Consider the following 21,137-nt stretch of genomic DNA (forward strand, 5'->3'; position numbering starts at 1 on the left):
GCTCGAGCTCCGATATGCATATTTTACAACCGGAAGAGCCACTGTCACGTGATCATACGTCACAAAAACTTTCGGGCACAGCACAAGCAGGTAGATGAATGGAGAAGTGAATGACAAGAAAATTGTTTTTATAGTCTTTAACGTACATTGAACATCATGGTGTATTGTGCTGCTTATGGTTGCAATAATTCCAATGGGAAATGCCCTGGAGTAAGTTTTTTTGCATTCCCCAAGGACCCGAAGCTGAGGAAAGTGTGGGCTCACTACTGCCGTAGAAAAAACTTCGCACCTACTGTTTCCCACAAACTGTGTTCGGACCATTTCACTGAGGATTCTTTCAACATTAATACTCAGGTACTGAGCGATATTAATTGCCAAGCCAAATTTAAGAGGCCGTATAGCCGGGTTCATGGAGGCAGTGATAGCGCCATAATATGCAGGGCCTAACATTCCTACAACTGTAGAGACAGTCAAGAAATCCTGTAACATTAATGGACATTTAAATAAATGTCATGTTGGTAAGTTTGTTTAACTTTTCTTAATTTTCATCTCTTTCGCCAAACGGCGTAGTGTTGTTGGCTGTGTGATGGCGTTTCGCCATTTTGAATGTTTTCATCTTGGACTCTGGAAGCATTGTATCTCAATCAATCTCGAAAAATATCAGCAAAAAAAAAACTAGCTTGCAACGGACTTTAGCTAGATCTATGATGAACTTTCAATGTATGATACAAAAATAATACTTCTTTCAACAGATCATTAGCCTTTGAGCAGAATTGTTTTTAACTTACCAGGACGTGTTATCGAGCCGACCGCTTTCAGTTTCATGGGGATTGAATGAACTCTCACTCTCAGAATCATCTGACCCGTCAGAGTAAAGACAAGATCCATGTTCATGTGAATTTCCAGCTATCGGTTCGAACTGATAGGGTCTAACTTCACATCTCTGTGAAACATCGGGAATGTCACTGTCGATGGTGTCCATTTCGGTAACCTGTTTACATTAGATTCCCAAGCGCTGGCTCCTTGGAAAGTTTCTGTGACGTCACGGGTCACGTGACCACCTAGCTCATTAACGAATCATTGTTTTACACTGATGTATAAAAAAGTCGAATAATGTGATGATTTTCACATTTTTGACGCCCTGCAGTGATTTAGATGGCATTTCTTATGTCCTTTATACATAATTATACCCAGAAAAAAATCCATGTCCCATGTCCTTTAACATCATGTTTCTTAGTTTTGTTAAAATTCTGTATTTAAAAGTTGCCATGATTTAGAATTGTTTTCATGTGACGGAGCTTCGGTTTAAATCCATTCAATTTAGCTGACCAGTTAATTTGGCTGTCGTTTCAATAGGGGCTGATTGTAATCACCATCACTTCTGTGTAATTAGAAAAACATGGACTACGCTTTGAGAACCATGGATATAGTAAGTAATGAAGACGCACATATATAAACAAGAAGGCAGAGAGAAGGGCGCTGCACATGTGTGTGTGAAATAACACCAAGGGCCTGCTGCTGAAACAGACAGCACTGCAGAGAAGCAGCCTCCTGCAGTGAACCCCAGAGTTATATCATTCATTATTATTCCACACACACACGCGTGCGCGCACACACGTACGCTCTCTCTCCCTCCCACACACACACTTGCAGCATTAAAATAGGCTGCGAGACACAAGCAGGTCAATAACCAGTCAGCTCACTGCTATTGCAGAAATGGTAATATATAAACCGCTCTCTTTTACAGTCTCTCACTCCCACACAAACATACAAAAAAAAAACCATACAGAGAATTCTTTTTCCAAAACACTGCTTCATGAATCCGACCCATATCCAAGGCGAATCCGACCCATATCCAAGGCAAATCCGGCCGCATGGGGGTTGTAAAAGCTGTGCCTGAAATAAATTCCAACCCAGTTGCACTGGGTTCTGCAAAACCAAGCACTGTGCTCACAGACAAGCCTTCGAGGACACACTCATCTATTTTTTAGCACACTCGGTGTGTGTCTTCTTGGCATGTTTAGTGAGGTGTGGTCATATTCAATTCCCTCTGTCAGACACGGGCCAGAGAAAAGCGAGAGAGCTTTCAGTTTGAAAGCATGTATAAGAATCAAAGCCTGTTTCTGTGTGTCTGTAACTAAGAGGCTGTGTGTGTGTGTGTGTGTGTGTGTGTGTGTGTGTGTGTGTGTGTGTGTGTGCGCGCGCGCGCACGCTCATGAGTGCTTGTGAGGCTGAGGAGTGCCAGACCGATGAGTCATTGGCAGCCTGATGCAAAGAAAGACAGACAGTAATGGAGAAAGTTGGGAGAAATGAGGACAGCCGAGCTGTAACTGTGCTCTGGGCAGACTAACACGCCTCCTCAGTGGTGGGGATCAAACTGTTACAGTCTCCACTAACACCACTAGCCAAGTCTGCAAACAGCACATCTGGAAGAAAAACATAGTGACACCTGCATTCAGCATTCCGCAAGCTACACTCAGCTCCAGTGAAAGAATTAAATGGAGAGAGGAAATAATACATCTGTCAAACATTGCTGAAACGAAAGCAAAAAAGTATTTGGGATCCTAGAAAATGGCACAGGAGGTGTGCACAAAACGAAAACCTGAAATAAAATAAAATGAAACTACAGTATTAACACAGATTCGACGGAAGAAAGTACAGCTGAAAATGATTCAACTCTGAACGAAGTAAAAATTATTGTTACTGAAATGACTAGCATGGTTTACGTGGATACTGACTAGTATAGAAGGGTATTCAGACTTTATTTTGTATAAAGCCATTTAAGGCTGAAATTAGGTCGAAAATTAAGCTGCCTTCCAACGTCACCTGCAGGTAATTTTGAGAAATATATTTATTATCCAATTATGTAATTAGAGTCTTATGTATACATAAATAATACAAATATTTATTCTTGGTTAAGAAGGCCCACCAGCGTCTGTTCCATTTAAGACATCTCGGAGACTTCCGTCTTCCACCGAGGGTGCTGAGGAACTTTTACTCCTGCACCATGGAGAACAACTGGTTTGGGAGCAGCACCAAGCAGGACAGACGGGTTCTCCAGAGTGATGCGATTAGCCAAGCACATCATCCACACTGAGCTCCCTGATCTGCAATCTATTTACACCAAGCAGTGCCGGACCAAAGCCAGGAAGATAATGAAGGACCTCAGCCATCCCAACCATGGACTCGTCTCTCTGTTGAGGTCAGGGAAGCGCTTTCGCTCCCTTAAGGCCAATACGAGGAGAATGAGGAGGAGCTTCTTCCCTCAGGCCATTCAGGCTCTTAATCAGGACGATAACGTCCAACTAGGTCTCATCACCTCTTCACCCTCATCTCTTACACCTCTTCATGCAATTTATACATTTTCCTCTCTCTTTATTGCAATATATACTTATACATATTCTATATATTGCATATTATGCAGTGTATATTGTGTATATTGCAGAGATATATGGGTCCGTCTCAGAAACTGGTCTCTCATTTGGGACATTATGGTAAAAAATAAATTTTCTAATTTTACTATTTTTTTTTTTGCATTTACCTAACACTCAATGTTTCTTTTGTCATGTTTAATAAGAATAAAGATAGTATCTTGCTTCATCTGGCCTCCACTGTGGACTTTTTTTTTTATTACAATTCAAATGCTTTTGTAAAATTGATTTCCATATAAAATAACTACAGCATGAAGAATTAAAGCCCCTCCTTCACAGAGGAGTGAAAATATTGAATAAATTTCCTCTTTTTGATTGCTTGGGTTAAAAATGCCAAGTTATGATGACTGAATTGATTATTCACTTAAATATGAATAATATGATACACTTTGGGTGTTTGATATGGCGAAATAGGACACAATGGAAAAATCAAGAACACACCGGAAAGATGAGAATAACGGCGGTGGTAAAAGAACAGCGACTGTACCGGCTGAAGGTCGCGCGGGTCTCTGCTGCGGCGCGCGAGCAACGGGACATCACTACCGCACCGGACGGAGCGCGAGGCGGGGGCGGGGCAAAATGACTGGCCGTAGATTCTATCAAAAGTTCGATCTAAACTGACCATGGTTGCAAAATATTGGCCAGAAATACGCAAACACTACGAAATATGAAAGTAAGATGAAAAAGAAACATTCTATTGCCTTATACTGCAAGACTAAAACAAAATAAAACTGTCAAAACTCCCCTTTTCAGTGATAACGTCCGAACAGATCACCCGCGTAATAGAGAGACCGCAAATGGAACCACGATCAACTTCTAACTGTTGGAGTGGAAAATTCCATTCTACACATGCAAATTGTTAATGTGTGTCCTTCCCCGCACACAAATAACACGCTACGGTCAAAAATAGACCACAACTCATTTTATAGCTCAGAAATTCATACAAGACCAGCTACCATCGTAACATATTCTGTAAGAAACATATTCTATACCTAACTTTCAGCTTTCGTTTTACAAAACAAAATTGCAGATTTATAACTAAATTTTTATATGGCGTAGTGATTTTAAGTTACTACTTTTGGTGAGGTCGTGACCTTGACCCTGAGGCTTTCTGTTTAGATCAAAACACACGAACGTATTGGTTGTGGGTCTGCGGAAAATGGAGTTACAACGGTGATCAAATATTTTGCATGATGTTTTATTACGGTTATGATTATTCTGTGAGTGCACCAATCCTTAGGTGTATAAAGTTACAACTTAAAATACAATTAGTGATAACTGTAGACTTTTCAGTGGACTACAACCTTTTTAAGGGAACATGATGTAGTCAACCATTTATCATGTCCCAGGTCAAGCCGCCATTTTTCCACAAATTTGCAGAATTTTTGTCAAATTCTGAATAGAGTATTCACATCAAAGATTTAGTTTTATCTGTATTATTTCTTTCATCGTTTTATTTCAAATTAAAACCATCACCATTCAAAACTGTATAGTTTATTGACTGAGTATATTTAGTGGGGTACCCCCACAGTACCCAGTTTCTGAGACAGACCCATATATATGTGTTTGTGTATATACATATTCTGTATCTTGTGTATATTCTACAGAGCATTCTATCATTTTTTATTCTTATTTTTTATTTGTTATTCTATTTATGACCTTTTTTTTTAACCCCAAAAAAAATAAAAAATAAAAACACATCTTAATGACTATGGAGCACTACAATAAGCATTTCACTGCATGTCGTACTCTGTACGACTGTCGATGTGAAAAATTTTAATTTTGAATTTGAATTAACACAGTCTAATACAATAATATACAGTGGGGTCCAGAAGTCTGGAACCACACTGAAAAATGTTTTTTTTTTTTTTAAATTGGAAATATACAGAAGGTTTCTTTTCTTTTTTAAAAAATAATCTTTAAATACTTAAAACAAATAAAGTTCAATCTCTTCAATATGTTCAAGAGCCTGCACTATTTCTAAGTCCCTGTTTAAATGTAAGCAAAATTGTGATGGTGACTATATTAACTGCTTTGTACAAAAGGCCAGATTTTCCTCATGCCTAATCTCTTCGATGAAAGCACGTGTTCAGACGACACTGGATTTGATCTCAAACGGATCAAAAGATTTTGCAAAACCTTGTGGAGTCCATGTCAGCTCGAGTGCACACGGTCATTAAAGAAAAAAAAAGAAAGAAATACTCTGAAATTCATACAAATATTTCAAAGATTCTAATTTTCACTCAGGTTGTAGCCAGAAATATAATTTGTAATGAAATGTGTTGTATTAGAAATGAATGCAAAATAGAAGCATTTTCATTAGTGGCCTCAGCCTTTTGGACCCCACTGTATGTATGAGAAGATGGCAAGCATCAAAATAAAAATCTGAAAGAAGTCTAATATGTTACAAACATATTGGTGCATGAACAGTCCTAGTAGCAATTAGTGCAGTAATCACTGCTAATTTAAATTAATTTAATTCAACAATATGGCTTCTGCTCTCATGATTTAAAGCTTATAAAACAGCACTTGATCCAGAACATTCTATTATTTTGCACTTTATTTTTGTTTATATGTTAGGCATATTCAAAATTTAATGGAGCTACATCGAGATCATGAAATCGTAATGTACGTGCATGATGTACCCATTTCACCTTCCTTTTATTTTATTTCTTTATTTTTTATCATCTGCTTATGTCTAAGGTCAGAATCTTATGCAACTGAGACACAACTCTGTTTTGGATCAACACCAACCCATGTGTGTAACTCTTCTGAATTGTGCTTATGTTTGTAACTATGCCTGAGTACTGAATATCTGTGTGCACAATTTTGGTATTAAGGGCATGTAACTCATCTCTGCATACAGCCCTTCGACCCTAAACTACATTACATGCATTTTAATATAAGGTTCTTTCATACACAATTATTGTTATTAAAGCTAATGTTGCTATTGGCAGATTCTACTGTAACTGGATCCATTAATCACTTGCCCACAAAATAAGAAATTTTTCTTGTCCTTTTTTCAGTGAGGTAATATTTTCAAGATTGAAAATATGGTATTTGGTCTTCTAAAACAGCACATCATTTAAAAATACACTGAGTATATCAATAAAAGATTTTTAAAGAATAAAGTTCTATTTCTTTGACATATCTGACAGACATAACTCCCATTTTAAAAATCACTTTCATTATCCCTGTTGCTATCGTCAGTGAATTTCTGTCAGATGACCTGACGATAGACTCAGCCATTATGGATCTTTGGTAGTTATCGTGTGGAAGCAGGCTTTACAATTTTTGGGTGTCAACAGATAGAGTTGAAATAGATTAACAGCGAAAAAACTATTTCGTTCACGAGAGAAGCCCACAGTTATTTTTAAAAAATGCTATCGTCAGTCTGTCAGTCAAATGCACCTGACGATAGCAAAATTCAAGCCCTCGCCACGCACATGTTGACTGACGCAAAGTGGAAATTCTACTGCGCATGATTTTTGTGACAGCAGACATTTACTTCCGGGCAAGACTTGGAGTTCTGACAGCTAGATTTCATCAAATAAATCAAGGTAAGATTTTCAGTCAGCTATCCTGATGATAGAAATTTTTGACGATAGAAACATTGAGAATATATTTGTGCATTCATATTTAAATTTTTCTGGAGGAAAACTATCCTAAGTTGAGATAAATCAGAGCCCTTTCAGCCGACAGGCCATTTCAATGTGTTATTTCCCCGCGAAAGTGACACAGTTGTGTCTATCGTCACTGTTCTGACAATTATTGTTGATATTTCAATTTTGAAAATAAATTTTATCTTTTTTATTTCAATATTTTATTATTTGGTTCTAGTGAGGAGGTATTTAATATTATTACTAAATTTGTCAGATTAATAATGTAAGAAACGGTTTTGTTGCTATTGTCATCTAGAGTGTCTGTCAGAATATGACGGTAGACGTTAGTTTGTCTGTCAGATTTTGATGATAGAAACCGATGTGTTTCTATTGTCATTTAGCATGTCTGTCATGTCAGGCTTTTATTAATTAGTTACCAGGACTACTGTCCTAAAATTTACTGTGAATGTCCAAGACCCCAAATGCTACTAGAAAAACTTAATAGAATGATCAAAATAATCAATTCAGCAATTTAAGGAGATGGGACTTAACTGGCCTCTGTTATGCCTATTTTTATAATATATTTGAGATTTTTTTGGTTATTTTATTTGAAGTACATTTATTCCTACTATTCTTACTGTAATTTATGACCACTGATTACCCTGATAATGTTTTGATCGTTTAATAGCAAATCAAGATTGTAAAATTTTTTACACCCACTCTTACTGGATGAGAGTTCGATCTTACAGATATGCCAAGGATTACAGTAGAAAATTAAAAGCTGATGGTGGAAATCGCATTCGTTTTTAAGATCAAATTTGACTGTGAGTAACTTCGGTGAAATCCCACTATCCGGTGTCACCCCGAAGAGGCTGCAGTCCCTTTGGAGTCTGGTTCCACTGCAGGTTTCTCATGTTGCCTTTGGAAGCTTTTTCTTGCCACTGCCTCTGGTTTTCTCATGATGATTCTGCATGCATATTTCTGTAAAGCTATTTTGTGACCGTGTCTATTGTTAAAACCATTATACAATTTACCCTGAACTGAGGCTGAGCAAAAACCAGCCTCCACTGCACTCACTGATTCAGCTGTTGATACATCATTCAGAAGAGGGACATGATGACCTTTAAAATATCAGCCTGAGCCATCGAAAGTGCATGAACATGAGCAGAGAGTGCACAGAGTTTACCACCAATGACTCATTTCCAAAGCTCTTGCAGTGCCTGAGCCCTGGTGTAAAGAGCTTCGGGAATGTTAGTGTTTCCAAAGCAGACCTCATTTGCCAGCGAGCTACAGTGATGCTTCTTCCTCTCAGCACTCCTGCTCCAAATCGGCTAAACAACAATCCCACTGAGCCGCATGTGTTGCCTAGCAACCGGATGTGAACAGGCAAGGACTGAGATTGCTGGAGCATGAGCAGCCAAGATGTAGCAGAGCAATGCAGCCATGCTGCCCTGAAACACTTCATCATGAGCTCACACGGTGGCTTATCCGACAGGCTTGGTATAAATGGCAGGTCAACGATAAATGCCAAATTGGAAATATCAACTGGCTGTCTGGAGCTAGGCCAAAATCTAATGCCTATCTATTTAGAGTATCAGAGCCAAGACTACGTGCTATATGAGAAACATAATGGGCTTTCTGGCCGCAATGTGCACCAACAGTACAGACACACACACACACACACACTACAGAAACAGTGAAGGGTCTGTGAGTTTGACCTGAGAGGCTGAAGAAACATTAGCGCCCGTGTTGCTAGCAGCACAATCCTTCTTTGTAGGAGCCAGCCTAGGAGTCTAAAAGCAGGTCTCCTTTGGACTCCTTCTCCGGAGACGCATACATACACAGAACACAGGGGCACACAAACTCTTGAATAGAGACACCCTTCTAATCTATAGTTCACTTTCTGTCGAAGAGTAACAGAAGAAATTTGGTTGTCTTGAAACGTTACCACACGCCTACGCAGCCTAACGACTGCAGGTGCATAAACCTAAATGTGGAGCAGACGACATTATCGCATAGCTGAGCCTGATGGCGCTCATATGCTGTGTACGACTGGCACACACATGAGAAGAAGTGTGTTTATGTCTCGTGTAGGCTGATTACCTGAAAGGATGGAGGAGAGAGAAGAGGAGGCGATGAGGGAGAGGGCGTGCGGCTCAGGGCTGATGCACTCTCAATGTTCACACTGGGTTGAACCTGGATACAGAGAGAGTCCTTCAATTATACTGCAGAGAAAGCAATTAAGTCATGTGCTCTCAGCAGCAGACGTAAAGCCATTAGATGGATTAGAGGCAGAAGAGACAATGTGCTATGAAATGTCAAATAAATCTATGTGCTGAGTATGACTGTCTGGATTTATTCAGGCAGCGTTATATCATTTGAAGGTCCAGCAGTAACTGAGGCAGGCTGCTGGCAGAAGAGAGCTCACTTACCTGGATTTCGAGGTGTGGGGCAGGATTCTTGGGCTCAGCCTGAACTTCCAGCAGCAAGGTGTTGGGTTTACGGATAAGAGGAAACACTTTGGGGGCAGGAGGGATGGAGGTCATCGCAGTTGCAGGCTTGTCACTAATGATGACCCGTGAAGGGAAAGGAGCCTGGCCATCAACTCTGGGCTTTCCTAGGGAAGTGTACATAACAGAACTTTCAAGTCTTAGCTCACATCAGGTCTATCAGAGCAAGCTGTACTGTTTAAATAAAAAGTCTTCAGAATATACACATCTTCATTTAAAATAAATAAATAAATAAATAAATAAATCACATGTCCATTTTCATAGATTGTAGACCAAATGAACCTTCTGGATAAAAACTTTAACAGAATAAAATGTGGGTGGTAGAAATGGGCAACTGGACTTGCTTGAAGATTCTTGAAAACGTTTCACCTCTCGTCCAAAAGGCTTCCTCAGTTCTGTCTGACTAATAGGGAGTATCCCTATTAGATCCCTATTGGATACTCCCTATTAGTCAGACAGAACTGAGGAAGCCTTTTGGACGAGAGGTGAAATGTTTTCAAGAATCTTCAAGCAAGTCCAGTTGCCCATTTCTACCACCCACAGTTTACTATGACCTGGATGATTGAGAATCTTCACAAACAGAATAAAATCATGTCCAACTTTATTATTTTCACAATTAAAGTTTCAGTAAGTCCTAAGTCCGAATTTACATATAAGCAGTTCATGTATAACAGGCATTTACTAGAGTCGTTCTTTTTCTGTGGCTGAAATTCGGGTGGCATTTCAAACGTATATTATATGGCTTGTGTTCCACAACTCCATTATGCCTTTCTGTTATACTCTATCTAGCGAGCATATAAATAGCAAAGGTGGGCAAAGTACCCAATTTCATTACTTAAGTCAAAGTACAGATCCCACTGGTCAAATGTTACTCCGATACAAGTGAAAGTTTTACAGTCAAATTTTTACTTAAGTACTGAAGTACTTGCTTTTAAAAATACTTAAGTATTAAAAGTACATTTTCTGTGAACACATTATTTTATTATTGCCACAACGCTTACAAAACCTAATGCTGTTACCAAAGACAGAAATGTGAATTCAGAAAATGAACGCATGCTGTGCCATCATGGTGGTTTAACGTTAAGCTAGTCAGTGAAGCTCCACCTGACATGCTAACAAACTCTTTTCAAACTCGAAATCATATTGGGTAGCTAACACTACTAGAAAAGAAAGATTTCTACATTCTGTTTATTTGGTAAGGTTATGCTAAAACAATTTCTGAAAGGACTTCAGATAAGTTAACGTTATTCATGTTAGCGTAACTCTGTTTTTACATGCTAACTAACAGCGTCCAAGTTAACTAGCTATGTGTAAACGTTAGCCGTGGACAAGGTTACGGCAACTTGGCGGGCAAATCCATAGAAAGTCATTTGACTAACCAGACTATATAGCTATTGTAACGTTATCGCCGGCTCTAAAAGCACAGACAACTTCGCTGCAAGCTTTCTCTTGGAACAAAACATTTATATACAGTGGTGCTTGAAAGTTTGCGAACCCTTTAGAATTTTCTATATTTCTGCATAAATATGACCTAAAACATCATCAGATTTTCACACAAGTCCTAAAAGTAGGTAAAGAGAACCCAGTTAAACAAATGAGACAAAAATATTATACTTGGTCATTTATTTATTGAGGAAAATGATCCAATATTACATAACTGTGAATGGCAAAAGTATGTGAACCTCTAGGATTAGCAGTTAATTTGAAGGTGAAATTAGAGTCAGGTGTTTTCAATCAATGGGATGACAATCAGGTGTGAGTGGGCACCCTGTTTTATTTAAAGAACAGGTATCTATCAAAGTCTGATCTTCACAACACATGTTTGTGGAAGTGTATCATGGCATGAACAAAGGAGATTTCTGAGGACCTCAGAAAAAGCGTTGCTGACGCTCATCAGGCTGGAAAAGGTTACAAAACCATCTCTAAAGAGTTTGGACTCCACCAATCCACAGTCAGACAGATTGTGTACAAATGGAGGAAATTCAAGACCACCGTTACCCTCCCCGGGAGTGGTCGACCAATAAAGATCACTCCAAGAGCAAGGCGTGTAATAGTTGGCGAGGTCACAAAGGACCCCAGGGTAACTTCTAAGCAACTGAAGGCCTCTCTCACATTGGCTAATGTTAATGTTCATGAGTCCACCATTAGGAGAACGCTGAACAACAATGGTGCGCATGGCAGGGTTGCAAGGAGAAAGCCACTGCTGTCCAAAAGAACATTGCTGCTCGTCTGCAGTTTGCTAAAGATCACTTGGACAAACCAGAAGGCTATTAGAAAAATGTTTTGTGGACGGATGAGACCAAAATAGAACTTCTTGGTTTAAATGAGAAGCGTTATGTTTGGAGAAAGGAAAACACTGCATTCTAGCATAAGAACCTTATCCCATCTGTGAAACATGGTGGTGGTAGTATCATGGTTCGGGCCTGTTTTGCTGCATCTGGGCCAGGACGGCTTGCCATCAGTGATGGAACAATGAATACTGAATTATACCAGTGAATTCTAAAGGAAACTGTCAGGACATCTGTCCATGAACTGAATCTCAAGAGAAGGTGGGTCATGCAGCAAGACAACGACCCTAAGCACACAAGTCGTTCTACTAAAGAATGGTTAAAGAAGAATAAAGTTCACGTTTTGGAATGGCCAAGTCAAAGTCCTGACCTTAATCCAATCGAAATGTTGTGGAAGGACCTGAAGCGAGCAGTTCATGTGAGGAAACCCACCAACATCCCAGAGTTGAAGCTGTTCTGTACGAAGGAATGGGCTAAAATTCCTCCAAGCCGGTGTGCAGGACTGATCAACAGTTACCGGAAGCGTTTAGTTGCAGTTATTGCTGCACAAGGGGGTCACACCAGATACTGAAAGCAAACGTTCACATACTTTTGCCACTCACAGATATGTAATATTGGATCATTTTCCTCAATAAATAAATGACCAAGTATAATATTTTTGTCTCATTTGTTTAACTGGGCTCTCTTTATCCACTTTTATGACTTGTGTAAAAATCTGATGATGTTTTAGGTCATATTTATGCAGAAATATAGAAAATTCTAAAGGGTTCACAAACTTTCAAGCACCACTGTACCTCAAGATGCTTCTGCAGGTTGGATGGCGAGTTTTTGTAGGCCGTGATGTGGTTTGTTTTCGGCAAACAAAGCAAACATTTAAAACGAAATGAATCTTTAATCCTTTCAGAAAACTGAATCATGGGTTCGAGGCCATGGGTGCGTGCATTCCCCAAAAGAACCGCCTCCTTCCATTCTGCCATCAACTGATCGTGTTCAAATAACGCCGCTGAGAAATCACTGAACTTGATTTTATACAGTCTATGGACGTGACATGACCCTAGTGATTATGGACAGGCTGTCTCAGTGTCACCTGCAAAAAAAAACAACCAAACAAGCATCCACTTTCAAAGCCACTTTATAGTAACGAGGACCTTGATAGAAATGTAGTGGAGTGAAAAGTACAATATTTGTCTTTCAAATGTAGTGAAGTTAAAGTCATAAGTTTCCAAAAAAAAAAAACAAGTACAGATACTCAAAAAGTGTACTTAAGTACAGTACTCAAGTAAATGTACTTTGTTACTGTCCACCTCTGATGAATAGTAAGGCATTAGGAATTTGATCTACAAGTTTAACTGGTATGCTTAAGAAAGCATGAATATGGACTGAAGTTGACGGATATCTGAGTTAGAATAGGAAGTCTGTGGATAAATAAACCAAACCAACCGAAAACATGAGTGTATAACATTATTATAAAACTGCAATCTTCTTTTGCTGAAGAAAGCAACAATTTTCATTTTTCATGATTTATTCAAAGCAAATGCATAATGTAGCAATGATTAATATTTGAATACATTACACAATGTAACCTTTAAAGCCATTTAAATGCACCTTAAAAAAAAAAGTTCGACAGCCCTAGCTCACGTACTGACATGCATGAAGAGAGATGGAAAAGGAAACATGCAATTTACAGCTAGTCTGAACTTGGCATCATCAGTGCTAACAATGCCACAAAGAGGAAGCAGTGCCTTGCAAATAAAAACAATCACTCAATCTCTCCCCATTTTTTCCCTGCACCACAGCAGCCTGATGCATTATTCCGCATTCAGAGCACTAATATAGGAGTGGACTCCTGATGCACTCTGATGGCAATATGAATGTGTTCCCGTAGCAAAGCCCTGAAGCTCTGCTCATGCCTCCCTGCTCCGACAAGGGAGATAGCATCTCGGTAGTATTTACACGCCAGGACACGCAGCAAGCCGTGCTCTCACGTGAATGGGATATTAAAAACAGCCTTCCCCTGCTGCAGCTTGAGTTGAACTACACCCATCTATTCCTTTACTCAAGAGAGGTCATAAAGGACATCCACAACACTCAGACCCTGTTTAAACCCGAGCACACACACACACACACAAACGTGCCAGGCTGGGACTTCAGCCCAACTTCATGACCGACGTCCATTGTGGAAGTGGACCAGGAGACAAAGAAGTTCAGCCAGAGTACACTAACAGAGTCAGGTCGCTGGCTCTCGTCTTGGCATGGGGTATGTAAATGGTCATGCGTTTGCTCATTCGCAGAGGAACATGAACTTGGCCGTGACACATTAACACCCAAGAGAGAGGCCTGTATTTGCGTAAATCTGCTGCAGGCACAGAAATATGTTTTTCCAGTTTTTGCATGGAGATAAGCAAATACGGAGTAGCTTTGTGATCTCCATGATTTGCCTGAAGGGCATCCAAACGGTGGATCTGAAGCAAGAGGCTCTGACTCATCTGAAATTAAAAAATAAAAAATAAAAATATTTGATCAGAAACATGTGGGTTCAGTTGTATAAATGCCAGCGGGGGAAAAAAAATTCATTTGCATTCCTATATTCAGGATAGGGGAAAGTGAAAAGAAAAAGTAATCCAAACAAGATAAACCATAAAGCATGCATATTAAGAAACAAGGCAAGTGAATGTAATATCAGACAGGAGAAACAACCAACACAGTGAAATGGCGTATTCATGTCAGAAACCAAGCTGTGCTGTCAGGAGCAGGTGAATGTAGCCACATTAAATTTGGAGGGAGATCATAGTGGCTCTCTTTGCCTCCCCTGTTACTGATGTGCCAGCCAATCGCGGGTCATGTGTTGAGTGGTTAGTGCTTTTATGCAGAGGCGCTTGGCAACACTGCAGTAGGAGGAGTGTGCAGCCTTGTGCATTTCAATTTGGTAGTATTAATATGTAACAAACCTATTATTGTACACTTGTAATTTGTCATTGTGAAACTGGATGGAAAAACAAGCAGACAATGTACCAAATCTACCCCAAAGTCTAATTTTTTTTTTTATTCTTCAGCAATGCGACAACCAAATTCACCCAATATCCAAAAAGTAACATGTAGTGGAAAGTAGCTTAACTGACAATCAAATCTCCAAGTACAAAATTAAATCAGCTCCTATCAGGGAGAGCTGGCTTGATATGTAACTTCCCCAATCTGTCATGTAGAACTTCATAAGCAGATTTGTGGGAAGCCGTCTGCCATACTTAGCCGGCGTCTGAATCTCGGAGGCAGTCCGCGGATGTGCCTGCCTGAACAGCTGCTGCAGATGAAAGACTCTCTGTGCTTCCCTGGGGGCCTCTGCCAATCCCACTGTCCTCTCCGGGGAGCCACGGAGCCAGGAAAATAGGGCAGCTCAAAGCTCCAACCCTGCAGAGTGTCAATGGAAGGGGGAGATCTGGCCAGGTCTGCCCCCCTCACATCCACACGACACAGCACCACAGTACTGTCTGGGAAGTTATTAACGAGTCTGGAACTTTCCACCAAGGCTTCAGTCAGACACACACACACTCACAAAAACTGTGATGTGAAATAAGATAGCCACCAAGACTGAAGCAGGTAGACTGCTCTGAAGTATCTGATGTGATTAAACCACCCCTGAGAGCACCAGCCACTGCGATTCTATAGCATGTTCTCTCTGCAAAAGCAGGGTATTTTGAGATAGAACATGTATTCAGATAACTTCCATGATAAAGGACGGGGTATGGAGTGTTGATGGATAACATCAGCTTAAACAAAGCTAAATGATAGCGGCATAATTGTGTACTGTATATCTTTCATGGGCCAAAAATAAAAATGACTTTGCAAGATAAGTTAGTTTCATGGCTATACACAGTACTTGCTTAAATGGCATTAACAGAAATTCAGCCCATTGAAATGGCATTCAGTAAAGCAGAATTTACAAAAAAAACAACAAAAACAAACCATTAGGTAGTGCAATAGGTAATGTAGCCATCTTATGGCTCCTTAGCAACTCTTACTACCTGGTCAACTAACAGAAATTAAGAACTAGAGACCTGTGCAGGTCAGCCTTTTTCTGATTGGGAGATAGAAGCTACGGTACATAAATAGAAAAAACAGCCCGCTCAGAAATACGTTGATGCCAGGATTCGAACCGATGTTGCAAAATCTGTTCCTTTCCTCGACAGCACTGTAGACCATTCGACCATGGAGGATTACATCACAAACTGAGGTTATGCAACATGGCACTTACATAGTCAATATACAGTGGTGCCCCATCACGACTGTGGAATAGCTACCTGAGGCTGGCACACCAATGACCATCTTACATTCTTAAACACGCTTGAACTTGGTTAAACCAACACATACAGACAGGTGCCTCTATAGGCTTCAGCCAAAGGCTGAGACAATAAATAAATTCTATGAAATGTCTATTTTAAATATTAGCATTTCCATCCCTACTTTATTCTCAAAGTTTGTATAAAGACAATTTTATTTAAAATACTATTCATATTATATACAGTACCAATCAAAAGTTTGGACACGCCTACTCATTTATAGGTTTTTCTGTATTTTGATTATTTTTACATTGTAGAACAATACTAAAGGCATCAAAATTATGAAATAGGATATGGAACATATATGGAATTATGTTTCATATTTTAGATTCTTTAAAGTAGCCACCATTTACCTTGATGACGCTTTGCACACTATTGGCATCATCTTAACCAGCTTCATGAGGCAGTCGCCTGGAATGCTTTTCAATTAACAGGTGCCTCGTCAAAAGTTAATTAGTGCAATCTCTTGCCTTCGTAATGTGTTTAAGATCAAACAGTAAATAACAAAAAGACAGTCCTCTATATCCCCCGCCCTATATACCAAGTTTCAAGATATTATTTGTAACATTTTTTCAGGTTCTGCTGCAGGAAACCAACCCTACCTCTTTACACTGACCTCAGCAGCCCATGGCATAAGCCCACCGAACCTTTGATCCAGGTGAGCTAAAAATGAAAATTTCTCACAGGCGCATATACATTACTTAATCAACACATATACCAACTTTCAAGACCATACCACTCATAGTTTTCAAGTTCTGCTCCAGAAACAAAACCTACCCCGAAGACTAACCTGAGAGACTAAGTTTGAAATTGTTTCCATGGAAACATGAAAAATTTAAATTTCTCAAATGTCTTAGTATGAAAAGGCACATCTACATCACCTTGTTAACATGTATACCAAGTTTCAAATCCGTATCATGAATAGTTTTGGAAAAATGCTCCGGAAATGAACATTGCTCTTAGAAACCAAGTCAAAATCTATTTTGTATGTAAAGATTTGAAAAAACTTTTTTTCAAAAATCCAAAATAGGAAAAGGCACCAGTTCACATGTTGCTTGATATGTATACAAAAGTTTCATCAAGATATCTTCAGTAGTTTTAAAGATACGGCCCGGAAATGAAAACGTGACCAGACGGACATCCGTCCGGACCCGTTTCTATATCCCCCGCCAAACTTCGTTTGGGCAGGGGATAATAAAAATACAGTAAATATCCCTATTCGGCAACTGTAGTAATCCAGATTACATCAAGAACCGCTCAACTAAGTAAAGAGATGAATGTCTTTTAATTAATAAGAATTAAGAAAAACCATTGAATTAGAAAGTGTCCCCAAACCTTTGACTGGTACTGTACATGGGACAGGATACCGATACAACCAATGTCTTTACACATATACACTACACCACTTCTCCGTTACGGTTTGATAGCTCTGAGAGCTGCAGCTATTTCTCTCTCCAGTAGCACATCTTGAACAGGATGCACAGCTGTTTTAAATCTGAAAGACAAGCTCCCTTTTATTTAGGAGAGGAAAAAGTTGTGTCTGTCTCATGCTGGTGATGGCCACTGCATTGCAGATGCGATTAGATGAGGCTTTGTTCGCCCTGCCGCAGCTCAGAGCAGAGGTCAGCTCAGCCGCTGGGCGACAGTGCACAAAATGGCCTCCCACTGTTCGAACGTCATTATTCCACTCCCTGCCGTCTGATTCCGTTTCTGACACTCTGCTTCATTAGGAGCACTGCATCAACACCTTGTTACGAAAGCTGATGAATATCGAAAGTTTAAGCGAAAGAAAATGTGATGGCCTGCTTAAAAACGTGCTTCTAATCACTTTTTCACACCATTAATGAAATGAAATGAAGAATGGATTAATTCAGTTGGAGATAAATTAGCGCATTACCCTAACGTCTATAAAAACACGATAAGCGCATGAGCATAAGCAATATGCACAAATGTGTTCAATTAGATATTTGTAGATGTTCTCCCAGCTCTGTTTGTAAAACAGGCAGACTCTTTTAAATGTAGTTAGTGTGGCGACTAACTTCCTCCTTTGCTACAAGGTCAGTCATAAGGCATATCTTGCGGTGATTTGAACCGGGAAATGAAAATGTATTAGAGGGCCTTGACAGTAAAGCGATTAAAAAGGTAGGAGGGGGAATGGAAGCTTTGCATGAGAAAAGACTTGGGCATAATGAAGAACTCGCACAGCTAAATGTCTATCTAATTATGTTCATTCTTTATGCTGCTATGTGCTCAGTGTCAACTAGAAGTGGAGCTTTCCAGCAGCAGGATGTGGGGGCTGTCTGGAGTAAGGTTTAGTGCTGTGCTTTACTGCAGAGTGAACAAAACTCCACAGCTCTTAGCCGTTAATGTATTGCAATCAAGATGGAGGTTCCTGCCGTGGCACTGAGCTAGTACCGTTACAGACCATGACTGCTATTTAAAAATGCTGCACGTTGGCTCAACAATATTAAAACATTTAACATCCTTTTGGTTACCTGATGTTAATATTACAGATATAAATTAATGGACCTTGACAAGTAGCTAATAAGCCTGTGGACTTTAATTAGCCAAAGCAGCTATATCATCACTAAACTAGCTGAAGTTATAGATTGCAATCACTGGCAATCCTCACAAATCTTTACGTGTGCTGAGTGCACTTGGTCAAATGTGAGGAAGATATAGCTGGTATTAAAGATAGAGGAGGAATTAAGAGTTTACCCAAAGGGATGGCCATGGGCACGAGGTAGCCTTTTAACAGCGAGCCAGGCTGCTGCTCCTGGATGGGGCTGCAAGGACTGAACAGGTACTGGGGCTCAGAGGTCACAAGCTGCAAGAGAGATGCATCACAAGCTCCAGAAACGCTGGTTTGGGTCTTGCAGGACTTCATCTTCACACCTATAATGCAGGTATGGGAATGCTAGTACTTGATCAGGGTGTGCAATAAAATATAAAGATGGTATTTATACACAAGTAATTTATGAGGGAGCGAAAAAACAAAAAATCACACTTATAATTCAGTTATTAATCTGACACCAGATTATCCCATAACTACTGAATTATTCAGTAAGTATGACAGCACTCTTCTATCTAAGGTTCATGGCCCAAATCTGCTCGCATTATGCACAGCTGCAGCAAAAATGGCAGAGTGATTCACACTCGCCTCCGAAAATATTGGAACCACAAGGCCAATTCTTTTATTTTTGCTGTACGCTGAAGATATTTGGGTTTGAGATCAAAATATAAAACACGAGACGCTAGATCAGAATTTCAGCTTTCATTTCCTGGTATCTAAATGGTGTTAAACAACTTAGAACACGGCACCTCTGGGGACAGATCACCCAATCTTTATGTGACTCAAAGTATAGGAAACAGATCAACTTAAAAGTAGTGCTGTCAAAAATGTCGCGTTATTAACGCGTTAACTCGACTCAATTTTAACAGCGATAAGTTTTTTATCGCGAGATTAACGCTCTGTGACATGATGCCACGCCCTGCACAGCCAGAGTCCTCTGCCCTCCCCCGAAGAGCCACGGTGCTCGGCTTTAGGCTTCGTTTTCCCATCGGCGGCTCCAGCCCCACTTTGCAGTGGCTGTGACAAGACGTGTTATGCTCTGCAATAAAAAAAAAAACATTGGTACAACCAGTGTTCGAACTATGCCGATATTTTCGGGGGGGGTCCCTTTTTTTCCCTTGGGGGTGCTTGCGCTTGTCTCAGAGCGCGGCTCTCCATTGCGCGCTCACTTCGGATATGCAAATGCTTCCCGTTACACACGATTGCTATGCCAATAAACATCATTTTGCCAATATTTTAGAGACCCCCCCAACATTTCCCAAATCATGTTTTCAAGGGATCTCATGTCTGTTTCAGGGGATCTCGGATCCCCCGTGTACCCCCGTAGTTCGAACGGTGAGCAAGCCCATTCACTTTTTTATGCTGGTAAGAGAATTACAATGGTTTTTCATGTGACAAAAATGTGCGATTAAATTGCGATTAATCGCGAGTTAACTATGACAGTCGCGACATTAATCGCGATTAAATATTTTAATCGCTTGACAGCACTACTTAAAAGTAAATAACACTTAAAATTTGGTTGCGTATCCACTGCTTGCAATAATTGCATCAACCCACTGACATCGCCAAACTGTTGCAGTCTTCATGTTGATGCTTCTGTCTTTAGTGTATAGCGGAAACAAAAGAACTGACCTTGCCATTCCAATACTTTTGGAGGAGGAGACCATTATGTTTTCATGCCAGAGTTCTGTAGATGTGAATTACCTTTAACGCGCTCTACGATTTTGGGATGCTGCGCTTTGGATTTTGGTGTAGGAGAGCTGAAACGTAGGTAAGGGCCTTTCTTTAATGTGCGCCGATGTCCCTCGTACAGGGCTTTCCCGTACACCTTTGTGAGGTAAGCTTCACCACCTGCAGATTTCAGCACCAGCGACTGGACCAGAAAGAAGAAGAGGTAAAGATAACCACATTAAAGGTGCTTGAGTGCATTTTGTTTTTCAGGAGAATGATGGTTATTATTGGCCTTCCCAGCTCATATATTTACACAAAATACAAATTGCTCTCCCCTCATTACTATGTAGTCAGTTATTTTGACAGGTTATCAGTATATCAGGGGGGAAAAAAAATCTTTAACCATTATATAGTAATGGTTTGATTAGCCACTGGTGCAGTTGCTAGGCTTTGTGCCTTATAACCGAGACCAGGAAACATATCCGGCTATTACAGCAGAGCGAGCAGAGGCCAAACACTAATCATCAGCACTGCTCTGGTCTGCACACTCTTATTTATAACAAACAGAAGTAGGAGACAACATATGGATGCTTACAACACCTCATTTAGTTAAAGAGTAGCAGAAACAAAGCAGAGTCGAGGTGTGTTGTATTTGCATCCAGATGGAAGAGATTACTAAGTGTTGTGAGCTTACTGTCTGGATGTACTGATAAAGCATTTACAGGAGGA

At 40.0% G+C, this 21,137-nt stretch overlaps 1 protein-coding gene across 10 annotated transcripts in view; it reads right to left on the reverse strand.

The window, feature by feature from the left end:
• Nucleotides 1-21,137, reverse strand: part of kiaa0586 (KIAA0586 ortholog) — a 175,486-nt gene that overhangs the window by 70,165 nt on the left and 84,184 nt on the right. For all 10 annotated transcript variants that reach the window (XR_009655653.1, XR_009655654.1, XR_009655655.1 and 7 more), the window contains 4 exons: nt 20,442-20,610; nt 18,884-19,060; nt 9,466-9,650; nt 9,137-9,229 (listed from right to left, as the gene is read on the reverse strand). Coding sequence is in view for 7 of the 10 variants with exons in the window: in XM_060934418.1 (XP_060790401.1) it covers nt 9,137-9,229; nt 9,466-9,650; nt 18,884-19,060; nt 20,442-20,610 (624 nt within the window). In the remaining 3 variants the exon portion in view is untranslated. The remainder of the gene's footprint in view (nt 1-9,136; nt 9,230-9,465; nt 9,651-18,883; nt 19,061-20,441; nt 20,611-21,137) is intronic.

This window comes from Neoarius graeffei, chromosome 11, assembly GCF_027579695.1.
Source record: "Neoarius graeffei isolate fNeoGra1 chromosome 11, fNeoGra1.pri, whole genome shotgun sequence".
Taxonomy (NCBI): domain Eukaryota; kingdom Metazoa; phylum Chordata; class Actinopteri; order Siluriformes; family Ariidae; genus Neoarius; species Neoarius graeffei.